Raw genomic sequence first — 11,682 nt, forward strand, 5'->3', positions numbered from 1 at the left:
CCCAGGACCCTGTGCAAGCTATGCAGGTCCTTTACCACCCACCCACCCTCCATCTTTTTCTTTTTAATTCAGTTCTCCCACAGGGAATTTAACAATTCCCTGAGCCCAGAACAACCTTCCCCTGCCCTGCCTCACCCCATAAATACCGAGAAGAGCAACAGAGAATCCTGCAAGCTCTCCACTGAGGACAGGGCGACTCAGGTGGATATGGGTGCAGAGGGGCAGGCAGATTTCTGGGCCATTGAGAAGGGCTCCTCTCTCCGTAGTCCCTCCCCCTAAATCACATGGAAAGTTCTCTTACAGGGGAAAACACATTTTTAAAGTTAAGAGACAAAATGCAAACTTTCCTTAGAAAGAAAGGCCACAAAGAGATTAAACTCATTCACCTATCTCTTCCTTCATCCATTCCCCCAACACTGTGCATGTTGAGCAGAGGCTGTGTGCCGGGTCCTGGGGAGGCAGAAATGCCTTGGAAGGGCTCAGAGCCTCCTGGAAAAGGCAGACACTTACAACTCACTGTAAAGACACGACTGGAGACAAGCGTAGAGGGTAGGGAGCAGTGGAGAAGAGCACTCTAAAATATGAGCCCAGAGCCTCTCCAGGGAATGGAGGGGACACCAAAGAGGGAAGGTCATGAGAGGGAGTGAAGGCAGGCCTTGGAGCAGAGGCATTGGCTGTCCCAGCAGCCATGCCCGCTTCTCCCTTCCCCCAGAGCCTGGGTTTTGTTTGGCTGTTAACCCCCACCTTATGTGGCATGTGGCTCAGCGGCCAACCCTGATTAGCCTGCATCATCTGTCACTAATGGTTTAACCAGGGACACGGGACACAACCCTCCTAGTGAGACTTGAGGAGACAGCTGTGAGACACAGGGAGAGTTTCTCTCTGATGAGACTTCAGGAGCAGGCAGCCTCTGTCTTCTGTAGGACAGTGCTGTAACTCCATGTGCTGCCTGGAGCTCCGGGAGCCATTCTGTAACCATGAGGAAAACTAAATTCCACAAGGCCACCACGGCAGAAATGAAACCTGCTGTTTGATAATGTTGATAATTGATAATGACTCAATAAGTCATCCCAGAAGTGCCCTGCCTCAGGATTACTGATCAGTGGAATTAGAAATTTTCCTTATCATTAAGCCATTTAAAGTCGAGTTTTGTGCTTCTTGAGGCCAGAAGCATCCCTTGTGGAAGGTGGCCCTCTCCTGAGGCCTCCTCACCTTTACCAGTTCATCTGTTTAGCAGGCAAGCTGAATTCCCAAGGGTCATGCGCAGAGCCTTCCTGTTATTTTCCCCCAGCTCTACTCATGAAAATAAAATTAATTTCTCAGCCTATGAATTAAACATCGCTACTGCCGGCTGAAAGATTTTAGCAACACCCTTTTGCTGGCAAGAGAAGCAGGATCCCGACATGTTCTAAAATAAGCTACAAGGAGGCAGGAGGGAAGGAGGGGGAGCAAAGGGGAGGAGGCCGTTGAAAGGGAAAAGGAAGAGCTGCTGAGTCCCACTCGCATCTCTGCCCCGCCGGCCTGTGCGGTCCCACGAGCAGATGGGTCACCTGGAGACCTTATTAAAATACAGGTGCTGATTAAATAGGTCCAGGATGGGGTCTGGGAGCATCTTCTAACAAGCTCCCAGGTGCTGCTGTTGTTGGTCAGCAGGTTGCAGCCCATGGGGACCCTGCCAGGCTTTGCAGGACAAGGAAGAAGGGCTGGTGAGAACCAGCTGTTTATACCTGGGTTTAAGGGAGGATGTGAGGTGAGGAGAACCCCTGCCCCCCAACACACATGCCTTTTAGAAACACAGGAAAGAGCAGAGAGCGGAGGAGCATGTCTGGCGGAGGAGAGCACTCTGGGCCTGGTGTGCCTGCACTGTAATAGCCTTCGGGCGTTTTAGTCACTTAGTCCTGGGACAATACCTGAGTCTGTGAAATCCAATGCCCAACTCAGGCAGTATTCCTGGCTCCCCCTCAGCTCTGGCCAGCCCAAGGGATCCGCCTGGCCCCACTGCACACCTGCTCCAAGGTATGTGCCCCAGGGTCTTTCCTGAAATCTTCAGACTCACTCATCCCACCGGCAAGTGCCTGCTCTAGAAAAGGCACACCAAGAACTGTTGGTGAGTGATAGGCTGAGAGAAGAAGGCGAGAGTCAGGTGAAGGCTGAAGGGCAGCCTCTCCGCAAGCCTGATCTCCTCACAGTCCTGCTGGTCCTGGTGAATCCCCCTCACCCTGGATCTGGGTGCTGATCACCTCCAGCCTCGCTGAACCATCAGGTCCTTGACAGTCCCACTCGGTCTCTTCTCTCATCTGTCAGGAGCTCTGTAGCCTGTGGCCACAATGCCATCCCATCCAAACCTCTTGCCCAACCAGCATCAGGCTTCCTGCCGGGCTCAGTCCAGTCTCCTCCTCTGGGGAGCCTCCCCGACTCCCCCAGGCTGGGGCTGTGTAACTACTGCTGCCCTGGCAGTTCTCACCTGTGCACCGGTCTGTCTCTCCAACTGGCCTTAAGTGCCCTGAAGTCAGGGATGGTGGGGGTGCCGGCAAGTAATGGGAGAGTAATAAGCACGATTGAATAAGGGAATTAAATAATGGTTCTCAGCCCAGCTGTGCACCAGAAACATTCAAAGACCTTTTTCAAAAAAAAAAAAAAGCCAGGGCCTCATCCTAGAGATTCCAATACAGTAGGTCCGGGTGGGGGCCCAGGCTTCTGAATATTTTAAAGGATCCCCAAGTGATTCTGATGGATTTTGACAATAGTTGGAGTGGAAAAGATGAATGAATTGGTGGGTGGATGAATCTGTGATTGCATGTGCGACCGAGAGGGTCTCGCTCCTGTCAGTTCACGCTCAGAGTGAACAAATGGCCGGCGTTTACAAGGGAGGAGGGCAGGTGCCTGTTGTGGTGGCCACCAACCCACCACTGCCAGGGGAAATAAAGTCAGAAACCAGCTGCCTTTACCCATGACCAGGGATTTCCGACAACTAGGGGCAGGCGGGAACAAGTCCCCACTGGCAAAGGAGGAGCTAAAGGAAGGGAAGGAGCAAAGGGAAGCACTAAGGGTCCAGGTCTTTACTGTGTTGCTCCATTTTTCTCCAGCTGCGACCTGACGCTGGCTGTACTGTTCTCCTCCCTGTGCAGCTGGGGACCAGGCTGGGGAGGGCAGGTGGTTTGTTCCAGCCTGTACCTACAGGGGCTAGGCTTTGAACCCAGACTCCCTGACTCCAAAGCCCCTACTCTGAACTCCAGGGTAGTGCCACCTCCATAGAAACAGGACATGTCCCAGTAAAGGGATGGGGAGACTGCACACAGAGACTACAGAATGTCACAATAAACACTCCACCAGAATCATGCCACCCAAAGATGGTGATGCCTTTTATAAACATTTAAAGAAGCCACCATGGCTGTGTCACCCTTTTGTAAATCTATCAGTGGCTTTTCCAAGCAATTATTTTAAGTTTATATAATACACAAAACTAGACAAGGTGAGAACTAAAATGTTACACATGGTCAGGCTGATAATTTGGATGTAAAGCTCTGCCTTATTTCTGAGTCACAAATGCTCCAAGTCCCAGACAGACAGACAGACACCGAAGCCGTGCGGGTTCCTGATTCAGACCTCGCAGTAGAGAGCACTGCATGTCTAACCCTCTGGTACCACTTTAACACTTGCCGCAAGTCTTAAAACAACTCTCCGCGCACTGTCGTCAACCCCATTTCACAGCACTGAGGCTCCCACGCTGGAAAGTGGCCTGTCTGAAGCTGAACGAAGTGGCAACGCTGAGATTCCAGCTCTGGCTCCCACTCTGCAGCGCCACTTCTCATTTCAGGATCACGGGGCAGTCTGCAGTGACCTTGACCAGCTTTAGGAAAAACCGAGTTAATAATGTTAACCTCGACCTATATTTATACTGGTTGGGACTATTAAGCCAGCAAAAGCACAGTCCATCCTCTCGGGTCTCACTGCACTCCGCCCAGCCTGGGGTAAGGCTCTTAGTGCTTGCCCGCTTATTAAAAATGCAAGAGTTGCAACAATGGGCTAGGAATTACAGGGTTTAAGAGAAAGATTCTTTAATGTTTTTCAGGTTTGTTATTTTTTTAGTAGTTTAAATATTAAAGATTTTTTTTTAAAGATAACACAAGGAGACATGAGTGGGCAAAAAAGTCAAAACTTGACCTAAAACATTTAGAGAAAAGATCTGGCCCTGTTTTTACAGCAATTGTAACCGGCTCTGCCGAAAAACCCCCTAAAACCAGTAAAGACCAGGTGAGTTGTCAGCTGAACAAAAAGATTCTTGTCTACAAAATAGTGGCCTTTGGGAGGAAAATAGGAGGAAGAGAGGATGAAAGGGAGGGAGCGGGGGAGGGAAGGAGGACAGGAGAGATCTGTGTTCATTTCTCTTCGGGGCCTTTGAGAAAGAACCTTTGTTTCCCAAGCCAAAGCAATCTTTTCCATGCAAGGCAGGCAACGAAGCCATGTCCTGTGCCAGCTTTGTAGAACTGATTGTGCTGTAAGAGGGCCTTTTTCACCTTCTGCTAAAGAAAAAAAGCCAGTATCAGGACAAATAATAATAACTGCAGCTAATGATCACTGACGATCAAGTAAGGGCCTGCGCTGTGCTGGGCAATTTACACAAGTTATCGAATTTAATTCTCACAACCTCACAAGCAAGAAGTATTGCTATACACTATTTTACAGGTAAGAAAGCTGAGGTGTGGAGGTGTCTGTCCAAGGCCATGCAGCTGGTAAGGACAAAGAAAAGCAGGAATCCACATTCAGAGCTGTCTCTTCTGAGCTGCGCTCCCCATAGAACACTGGGAGGTAACACAGAAGTCCACGGCCGAGTGCTCTTGTAGGTCCTCAACAACATTAGAGACTTGGTAGAAACAAAAGCACAACTCAACCAAGACATCAGGACCATCTAAGGGATGGATGTAGGTTACCCAATGTCTGAAAGGAGAGACAGCTCATCTTTGGGCAACTCTCAGAATTGGGCAGAATTTGACTGGTGGGCCAGCCTCTCCTGACCCTCTCTCTTGCCAGACTGCCTTGTCAATCCCTGCCACCTCTCAGCTTCCTTGCCATAGGCCAGGTTCCAGCAATCGGAAGGGCACCAGAGAATCCTGTATCTATCTTAGCAGTGGCATGTTTGCTCTGGGACATGATGCAAGGGAGCAGGGCAAAGTACTGGTATTGTCATTGAAGTTATCCTATGGAGGAAAAAACCCATGATGTCACCTACACACATTCAGGGACTCTGATGACGTTTTGAAGGAAACCAGAAAAGTCCCTCACGTTTCTGGAAACCAAAGGCCAGACGCCTGGAGACAGGACAAACTCATTGGGAAGGAGCCCTAGGACTTTGACCTCAGCACCATGCTTGTTGCCCCTCACTCCCCTGTGCTATTTGTCTTTGGGTTCAGGGCACGAACTAACTGCCCCTTTGGCCAAAAACCTTGAAAGCAGGCACTCTCGTGAGCTCAAGCCTTCAGATGGAGGTTTTTCCTCCATTTGGAGTTGCCGTTCTGTCCTTGAAAGTCACAAACTCATCCTTCAGGACCTGTGGGCACCACGAACGTTCTGTTCTGACAGCCTGCCTACTCAGAAGACAAGGATAAGAAGGGACAACAACTTGTTCTGTCCCAAAGGAGAGTCATAAAAAGGTGGTGGGGTGGAGGTGGGGCAGTGGAGGAGGTTTGGGCTGAACAATTTGATGGATTTTTCATGTATGACATTTTACCACCACACAAATTACTCTCTGCACACTGCACACCTAACACATCCTCTGCTGGGTGTGCTGCATGGATGCCTCCTGTTTCCAGGGCAACCTCACCTGGGGTAGAGGGTGGCAAGCAATGGATGGACTGACTAAGCTACTCTTCAGGACTCAGGTCCTGAAGTGGATGAACAGCCCACTGGTACATGAACTCAGCCCTAAAGCTCAACAGAGCCAGTGCGGGAGTTGGTGAAAAGGGCATCCATCCAGTGGGGGAAATGTGTGGCTCAAGGTACCAGGGCTTTCGCTGAAAATAACCCTGAGTCAACAGTCCCCCTAAATACCCTAGCCATGAGCACACCGACCTTAGCTGTCTCTGTCCTTCATTTCTTCTCTCACAAGATATCCATCAGATAAGACTCACGTATCTGGAATGTTTCTAAGTCACAATTTTGGACCTTGAAACTACAGCATCCACCATTGTCTATTCTTTTTGTTTTTGTTTTGTTCATCTGTTTGTTTGTTTTGGTGGGAGGTGGGAGCAATGAAGCCCAGGTAGGGAGAGAATCAAGATTCAGGGAATGGAACTGATGAAAGGTAGCTAAGGCATTAGACTATGCAGAGAGGCACAAGGATGGGGCTTGGCAACATCACCCACGGAAGGGGAACCCAGAATCCTGCAGTGTGTTGACTTCTCCAGGGAAGCTGGAGAAGTGCGGGGCCAAGGATGGTGTCCTCTGGCCAAGGTCTTTCAGAACAGAAATTCTGTCTTCACCACAGGCAGTGGCCTGGAAAGGGCAGAGGTGACTTGGCAAACCTGGAGAGGAGGCCTTGTCCTTGTGACTCCTGGTGGGAGCCAGGGCTAGTGGGTGGGCGGCTGTAAGAGGCAGAGCCTGTGGGCCCTGAGGAACTCCAGGCATGTAAGATAATATTTTAAGTGTTCCCTCTGACACTGCAGGTATTAAGGCTAAGCCCCAGTGCCCTGGAGGGAGGTGGGCCCTGGAGTCCAAAGGCACAGTCCTGCCCCTAGGGGAGGTGGGCAGGAGGGAGGAGCTCCATGGAGGCTCTGGGGTAAGGGTTTTGGCTGGCAATGGAGGAGTGTGTCCATGAGGCAGTGGCTGTGTATCCTACAGTCTAGTCATTTGGAGGTAAAGGAAGAAGGAAGACAGGAAGATGAACCAACACATAACAAATAAGATGGTGAAAAGGACACTGAATTGAGAGGAGCACTGAGTCGGGGAGCGCTGAGCAGGGAGGTTACCCAAAGCTTTCAAAGGCTTCACAGATTCCCAAAGACCCCTGCCCCTCTCATCATTCCTCAGCTCTGCTCAGCCACACACCCCTCCCCAAGAGGCACCCATCTTCTGGATGGGTTTGCTTCCAAGAGTAGGAACTGCACCATTTCAAGGGAAAGCTTGGAACCCAAGTGTCTCCATTATCAACCTAAGCATTTGGAGCTGGCACTATGCCAAATTAAAAGCTTTGCAGAAAGAGGTCTTATTTTCTTCCTTCCTCTTCCCCTCTGGAAATAAAAGCAGGTTGTGTTTCTCTTGCCCCGGTTCCTTGGTGAGCTCGGAAAGAGAAACTGAGAGGGCTTCTTGGATTACCACGTCAAATTCTCAGCCCAGGACATCAAAGCCAGGGTCTTTTGTCCCAGCTAAAGCCACTATAGCGAATGACGCCAAAACTAGTTACTGGGGCACGGGGTCTCTGAGGTGGTTCTAAGGTCAGCCACTGGAGTTGTGCAGGGTAGGAACTGAGCATCTGGGGCCCAAGGAGGTTGGTGGGGGACGCTGTGGGAGTGGTGGGCTCCTGGGCTCCCTCCCCTGCCCGCAGGGCTGCGGGTGCTAGGAAAGACAGTGGGGGTCGGGAGAACTACAGGTGCTGTGACAGACCGCACTGGCCAGAAGGGGACAGGTCCTGGAAGGGATCTGCAGGGCCACAGTCGAAGCATTGTGCTGGGGACAGAGAGCTCTCGCCGTGTGGTTGGTTTTCTCGCTGAGAAACTTCTGGGACCGTAGAAGTGCAACTGGGCATCACTAAGCGGTCAGGGATGGAGGCTTTGCAGGGACAGAAGAAACTGGTTTCTTCCGTTTCTTGCGCGAAAATCAAGACTAATTCTGTGCCGGGTCTCTACACACACGCGCGCACACCGCACACACCACACACACACACACGCACACACCACACACACACACCCCACACACAGCCCTTCAACTCCCTTTCTCGTCGTTAGCTCGGCCCCAAGGTCCGTGGCCCACGGAGGAGTCTGAGAAGCTGAAAGGCGGCAGAGAGAAGCGTCCCTGGGACCCGCCTGAGTGACACAATCATCCCGCTGGTCTCCCCTCCCTGGAATCCGGGTTCTGGCGGTGCCCAGCATCTCCCTTCGCGCGCCTCTGCGTACAGCGGTGGCGCCGCAGGACCCCGGGTCCCTCCCGCTCTTCTTCGAGACGCCAGCAAGGGCGCCTGCTTCGGCAGACAGCGGGGAAGGCAGAAGTTGAAAATACCTGGACAGAAATACCTGCCCATTCCAAAGGCCAGACAACTGCAGGCGGGAGCACCAGGGCGCTTGCGGGGAGGCGAGTGGAGAGAGGAGAGGACTCAGCACCTCCCGAAGCCAGCGGCGATCCCGACCCCGCGCGCCCAGGTGCGGCCTCGCCTCGGTGCCCGGGGCGCAGGGGGCGCCGGCGAGACTTACCCCAGAGCAGAGTGAGCGGCTGGGCTTTGGGGATGAGCACCAGGGAGTACACGGCCCCCAAGTGGAGCAGGCTCATCAGGACGACGTTCCTCCAGACGATGTTCTGCCGCTGCCCGCGCGCGCCGGGCCTCTCCCGGCCGCCGCCGCCCTCCGAGTCCTCGACCCCGACCCCCGCACGGATTTCCCCTTTGGCGTTGCCGAAGGGGGCCTTCCCCCCGTCGGCGGCCGGACCTGGCATGGCTGGGGAGAGGTAGGCGCCCGCGGCAGCAGGCAAACGATCTGCCCGCGCGGAGCCCTCCGGTGGGGGCGGCGGCTTCTGCCTTTTAGGGGGGGATCTCCGCACCTCCCGTCCTCGCCTTCCCGGCCTTCTTCTGCTTCTTTCTCTCTTCTTCAGGCGTTCAGCGTGGCCTAAGGATGCAAATCTCGGCGCCCAGCATCTGTTGCTGGCTTATCACCATACTGCTGTACTGCTGCCGGGGCTGAACTCCGCGTCCAGGAAAAGGAGGCGACTGCGAGGGGCGGGAAGGGGCGCAGGGGAGTTGGGGGAGGGGTGTGGAAAGAGCCGAGAAAGCGGTGGGGGAGGGAGCGATCGGAGGGAGCCGGGAGGAAAGACCTGCATAGCTACAGCCAATCAGGATCGCCCGTGGGGCTCTTAAAGAGAAAGGCGCCCCCTTGGCCTCCGCTGCCCAGGCTCCCCGGGGCCAGATGGGTCAGCCCGCTGGGCAGGCGGTGGGCAACCTCCGCCCGGGGGTGGGTGGGTTGTGGCGCCTGGGGCAGGGATCCTGCAGAGCGGCTCACAGCACTTATGCTGCTGCTGCTGCTGCTGTGTGTGTGTGTTTCTCCAATTCCCCTAAATATCTTTCCTTTTTGAAAAGACGTCTTTTTTCTTCTCTGAAGCTACAGGCTGGAGAATTTACAGTATTTGCCCCGAGTCGCAACACAGGTTAAGGCCAGATCTCAGAGAATCACAGGAATCCCTGTGTCTCCTGGTTCCTATAACTCCTTGGGGCTGTTGCGGGGCGGGGTAGAGGCAGCCGCTCAACTCTTAATTAGACAGCTGTAGCCAGACACACAGCGGGTGCTCAATTAACGCCTATTATATGATAAATAAATGATTTCGGGGCTGGTTGGTATCTAGTCTTGCCCTGCCCACTGCGCGGCCTATCAGCTGCGAAGCTGTTGAGGGCAAAAATACTCCGCTCACCAGCGCGCTTCTGGACTGTCTCCTTGGCCTTAAAGTCAGCACCGTTGAGAATGGGGCTTTAGAAAAAAATCACCCAGAATGTTCCAAGGAAAATTAACCTAAGAAGAAATCGTGTCTGCTCACGATTCCTCCCCTTTCCTACGCTTCTAACGCAGATAATTTAGAGCTATCCAGAGGGAGCTCTAATTGCACAGAAGTGCAGAGAAGGGTGAGCTGGCCGCGTCCCAAGCAGCTGTGGCGGCACCTGCAAAGGTTAGCAGAAGGAAAAGGGCTCAGTAACGGAAGCTCGGGGCTCTGAATCCTAGTTCTAACTCGCTGTGACCCAACTCAGCCCTCTCGGGACAAATTCCCTTACCTAGGAACTAGTCTTTACTCAGCCTTCCAGCCTGTGAATTCTATAAATGTGAGTTTGAAGGGATCTCATTATGTCGACAAATAAAGCTGATTTTTGGATTAACTATAGTTAGGAATCCTTTCCAGCATTCCAGGAGAGGGGGAAAAATTGTGAAGAACTGACAACATGAAAGGGTTGCACATGAGCATCTTATTGTTAACAGACCTGAACCAGTCCAATCAGCCAGATAAAACAATGTCTGATTTAAAACTGAAGCGAGGTATATGGCTGTGGAATGGTGGCCACCGAGCCAACATTATGGTGTTGCTTCAGATGGAGCTGAAATTATAGAATGAAAGGAAATTTGCCTGGCGACCAGATAAGCGTCGGTACTGTCATTAGACCAGTGAGACCACAGAACAGGAAACTTGAGGTGCTGGAAATTTCATCAGCCTGCTCAACTTTGGCTTTATAATGAACTGCTTTTTCTTCTCATGCTCCATCTGCTCCCCACAACCACCAGACTCCCTATGGCTCTCTATTCAGACTGTCCATTCTCTGAGGGTGGACTAGTTGCTCTGTCAAAAGCCTCTCTCTGAATTATTAACTTGCCCCACCCTCACTCTAGCCATTCAGTCATTTGTTTGGCTATTAGGTACATGCTATGTGCTTGGACTGGTGGACCGTAGGGATACAAAAATGAATATGGTGTGATCCCTGCCCTAAAGGAGCTCCCCATTTGGAGGGAAGACAGGTCAATCAAATGTTACCTCTTGGCTATGAACTTGGAAGGGCAGGAAGGTCAAATCTGTTATCAGAAGAAAAAAAAAAATCTTGCTGGGAACTTGATTCTTTGTAGGATACAGAGTCCAGAGGAGGCAGCAAAATAGTTCTTTACTTGGCCCCGGAATACCTTATCTGTTAGATAAGTTACTTTATATTGAATCTATCCAAAATGAACATCTGTCTTCCTCTCTTCTTGCCAAGAGGTCAGACTGGGTGGAGACAATCATTTCAGCTGGTTGGACTCATGATGGAGAAGGGGATGTTTTTGTCTTAGAGGTGGGAGGAGGTGCTCTTTAGGTCTTCAAGATGCTACTTACAAAACGATGGCTAATGGAAAATAGCCCTTTGAGGTCTAGCCTCACAGTGAAACCTCTACAGGGTATACTCTTGCTAATAGTGCCTGTCCCTAGTAGCATCAGGCTTGTCTCTTTTCTCCATCTTGCTAAAAACCCTAGTCTATTTTCTCAGGTTCTGGTGAAGACCTCAGAAGTGGATGAGGGTTCATCTCACTCATAGGACAGTAACATTTATCCTGTCAAATAATTACCGAAAATGTGGTAAGAGCTCTAGTACTGGTGTGAGGAAGAAAAGGGGAGGCACAAAGGAAGAAGTAGTTAATTCATACTAGAGGGGAGGTGGGGGGTGATATCTGGGTAAGGTGTTTTGGGTTTTTTTTCTTCTGTTTTTGGAACTTGATTTTTTTTTTAACTTTTAATTGTGGTAAAATACACATAACATAAAATTTACCATCTTAACCATTTTAAGTGTTCACTTCAGTAGTGTTAAATATATTCATATTGATGTATAACCAATCTCCAGAATGTCTTTATTTTGCAAAATTGAAACTATGGGGAGATAACTCCCCATTTCTCCATCTCCCTACCCCCTGGCAACCACCATTGTACTTTCTGATTCTATGAATTTGACTATTCTAAAGTGAAATCATACAGTCTTTT

General features: G+C 51.2%; 1 protein-coding gene across 1 annotated transcript in view; it reads right to left on the bottom strand.

Moving 5' to 3' along the window:
• Window positions 1–9,047, bottom strand: part of SCD5 (stearoyl-CoA desaturase 5) — a 122,398-nt gene extending 113,351 nt beyond the window's left edge. Inside the window, exon 1 of the mRNA XM_010983508.3 lies at window positions 8,403–9,047. Within this exon, the coding sequence (XP_010981810.2) occupies window positions 8,403–8,640 (238 nt within the window). The 5' untranslated portion in view covers window positions 8,641–9,047. The remainder of the gene's footprint in view (window positions 1–8,402) is intronic.
• Window positions 9,048–11,682: the final 2,635 nt, after the last annotated feature.

This window comes from Camelus dromedarius, chromosome 1, assembly GCF_036321535.1.
Source record: "Camelus dromedarius isolate mCamDro1 chromosome 1, mCamDro1.pat, whole genome shotgun sequence".
Lineage (NCBI taxonomy): Eukaryota > Metazoa > Chordata > Mammalia > Artiodactyla > Camelidae > Camelus > Camelus dromedarius.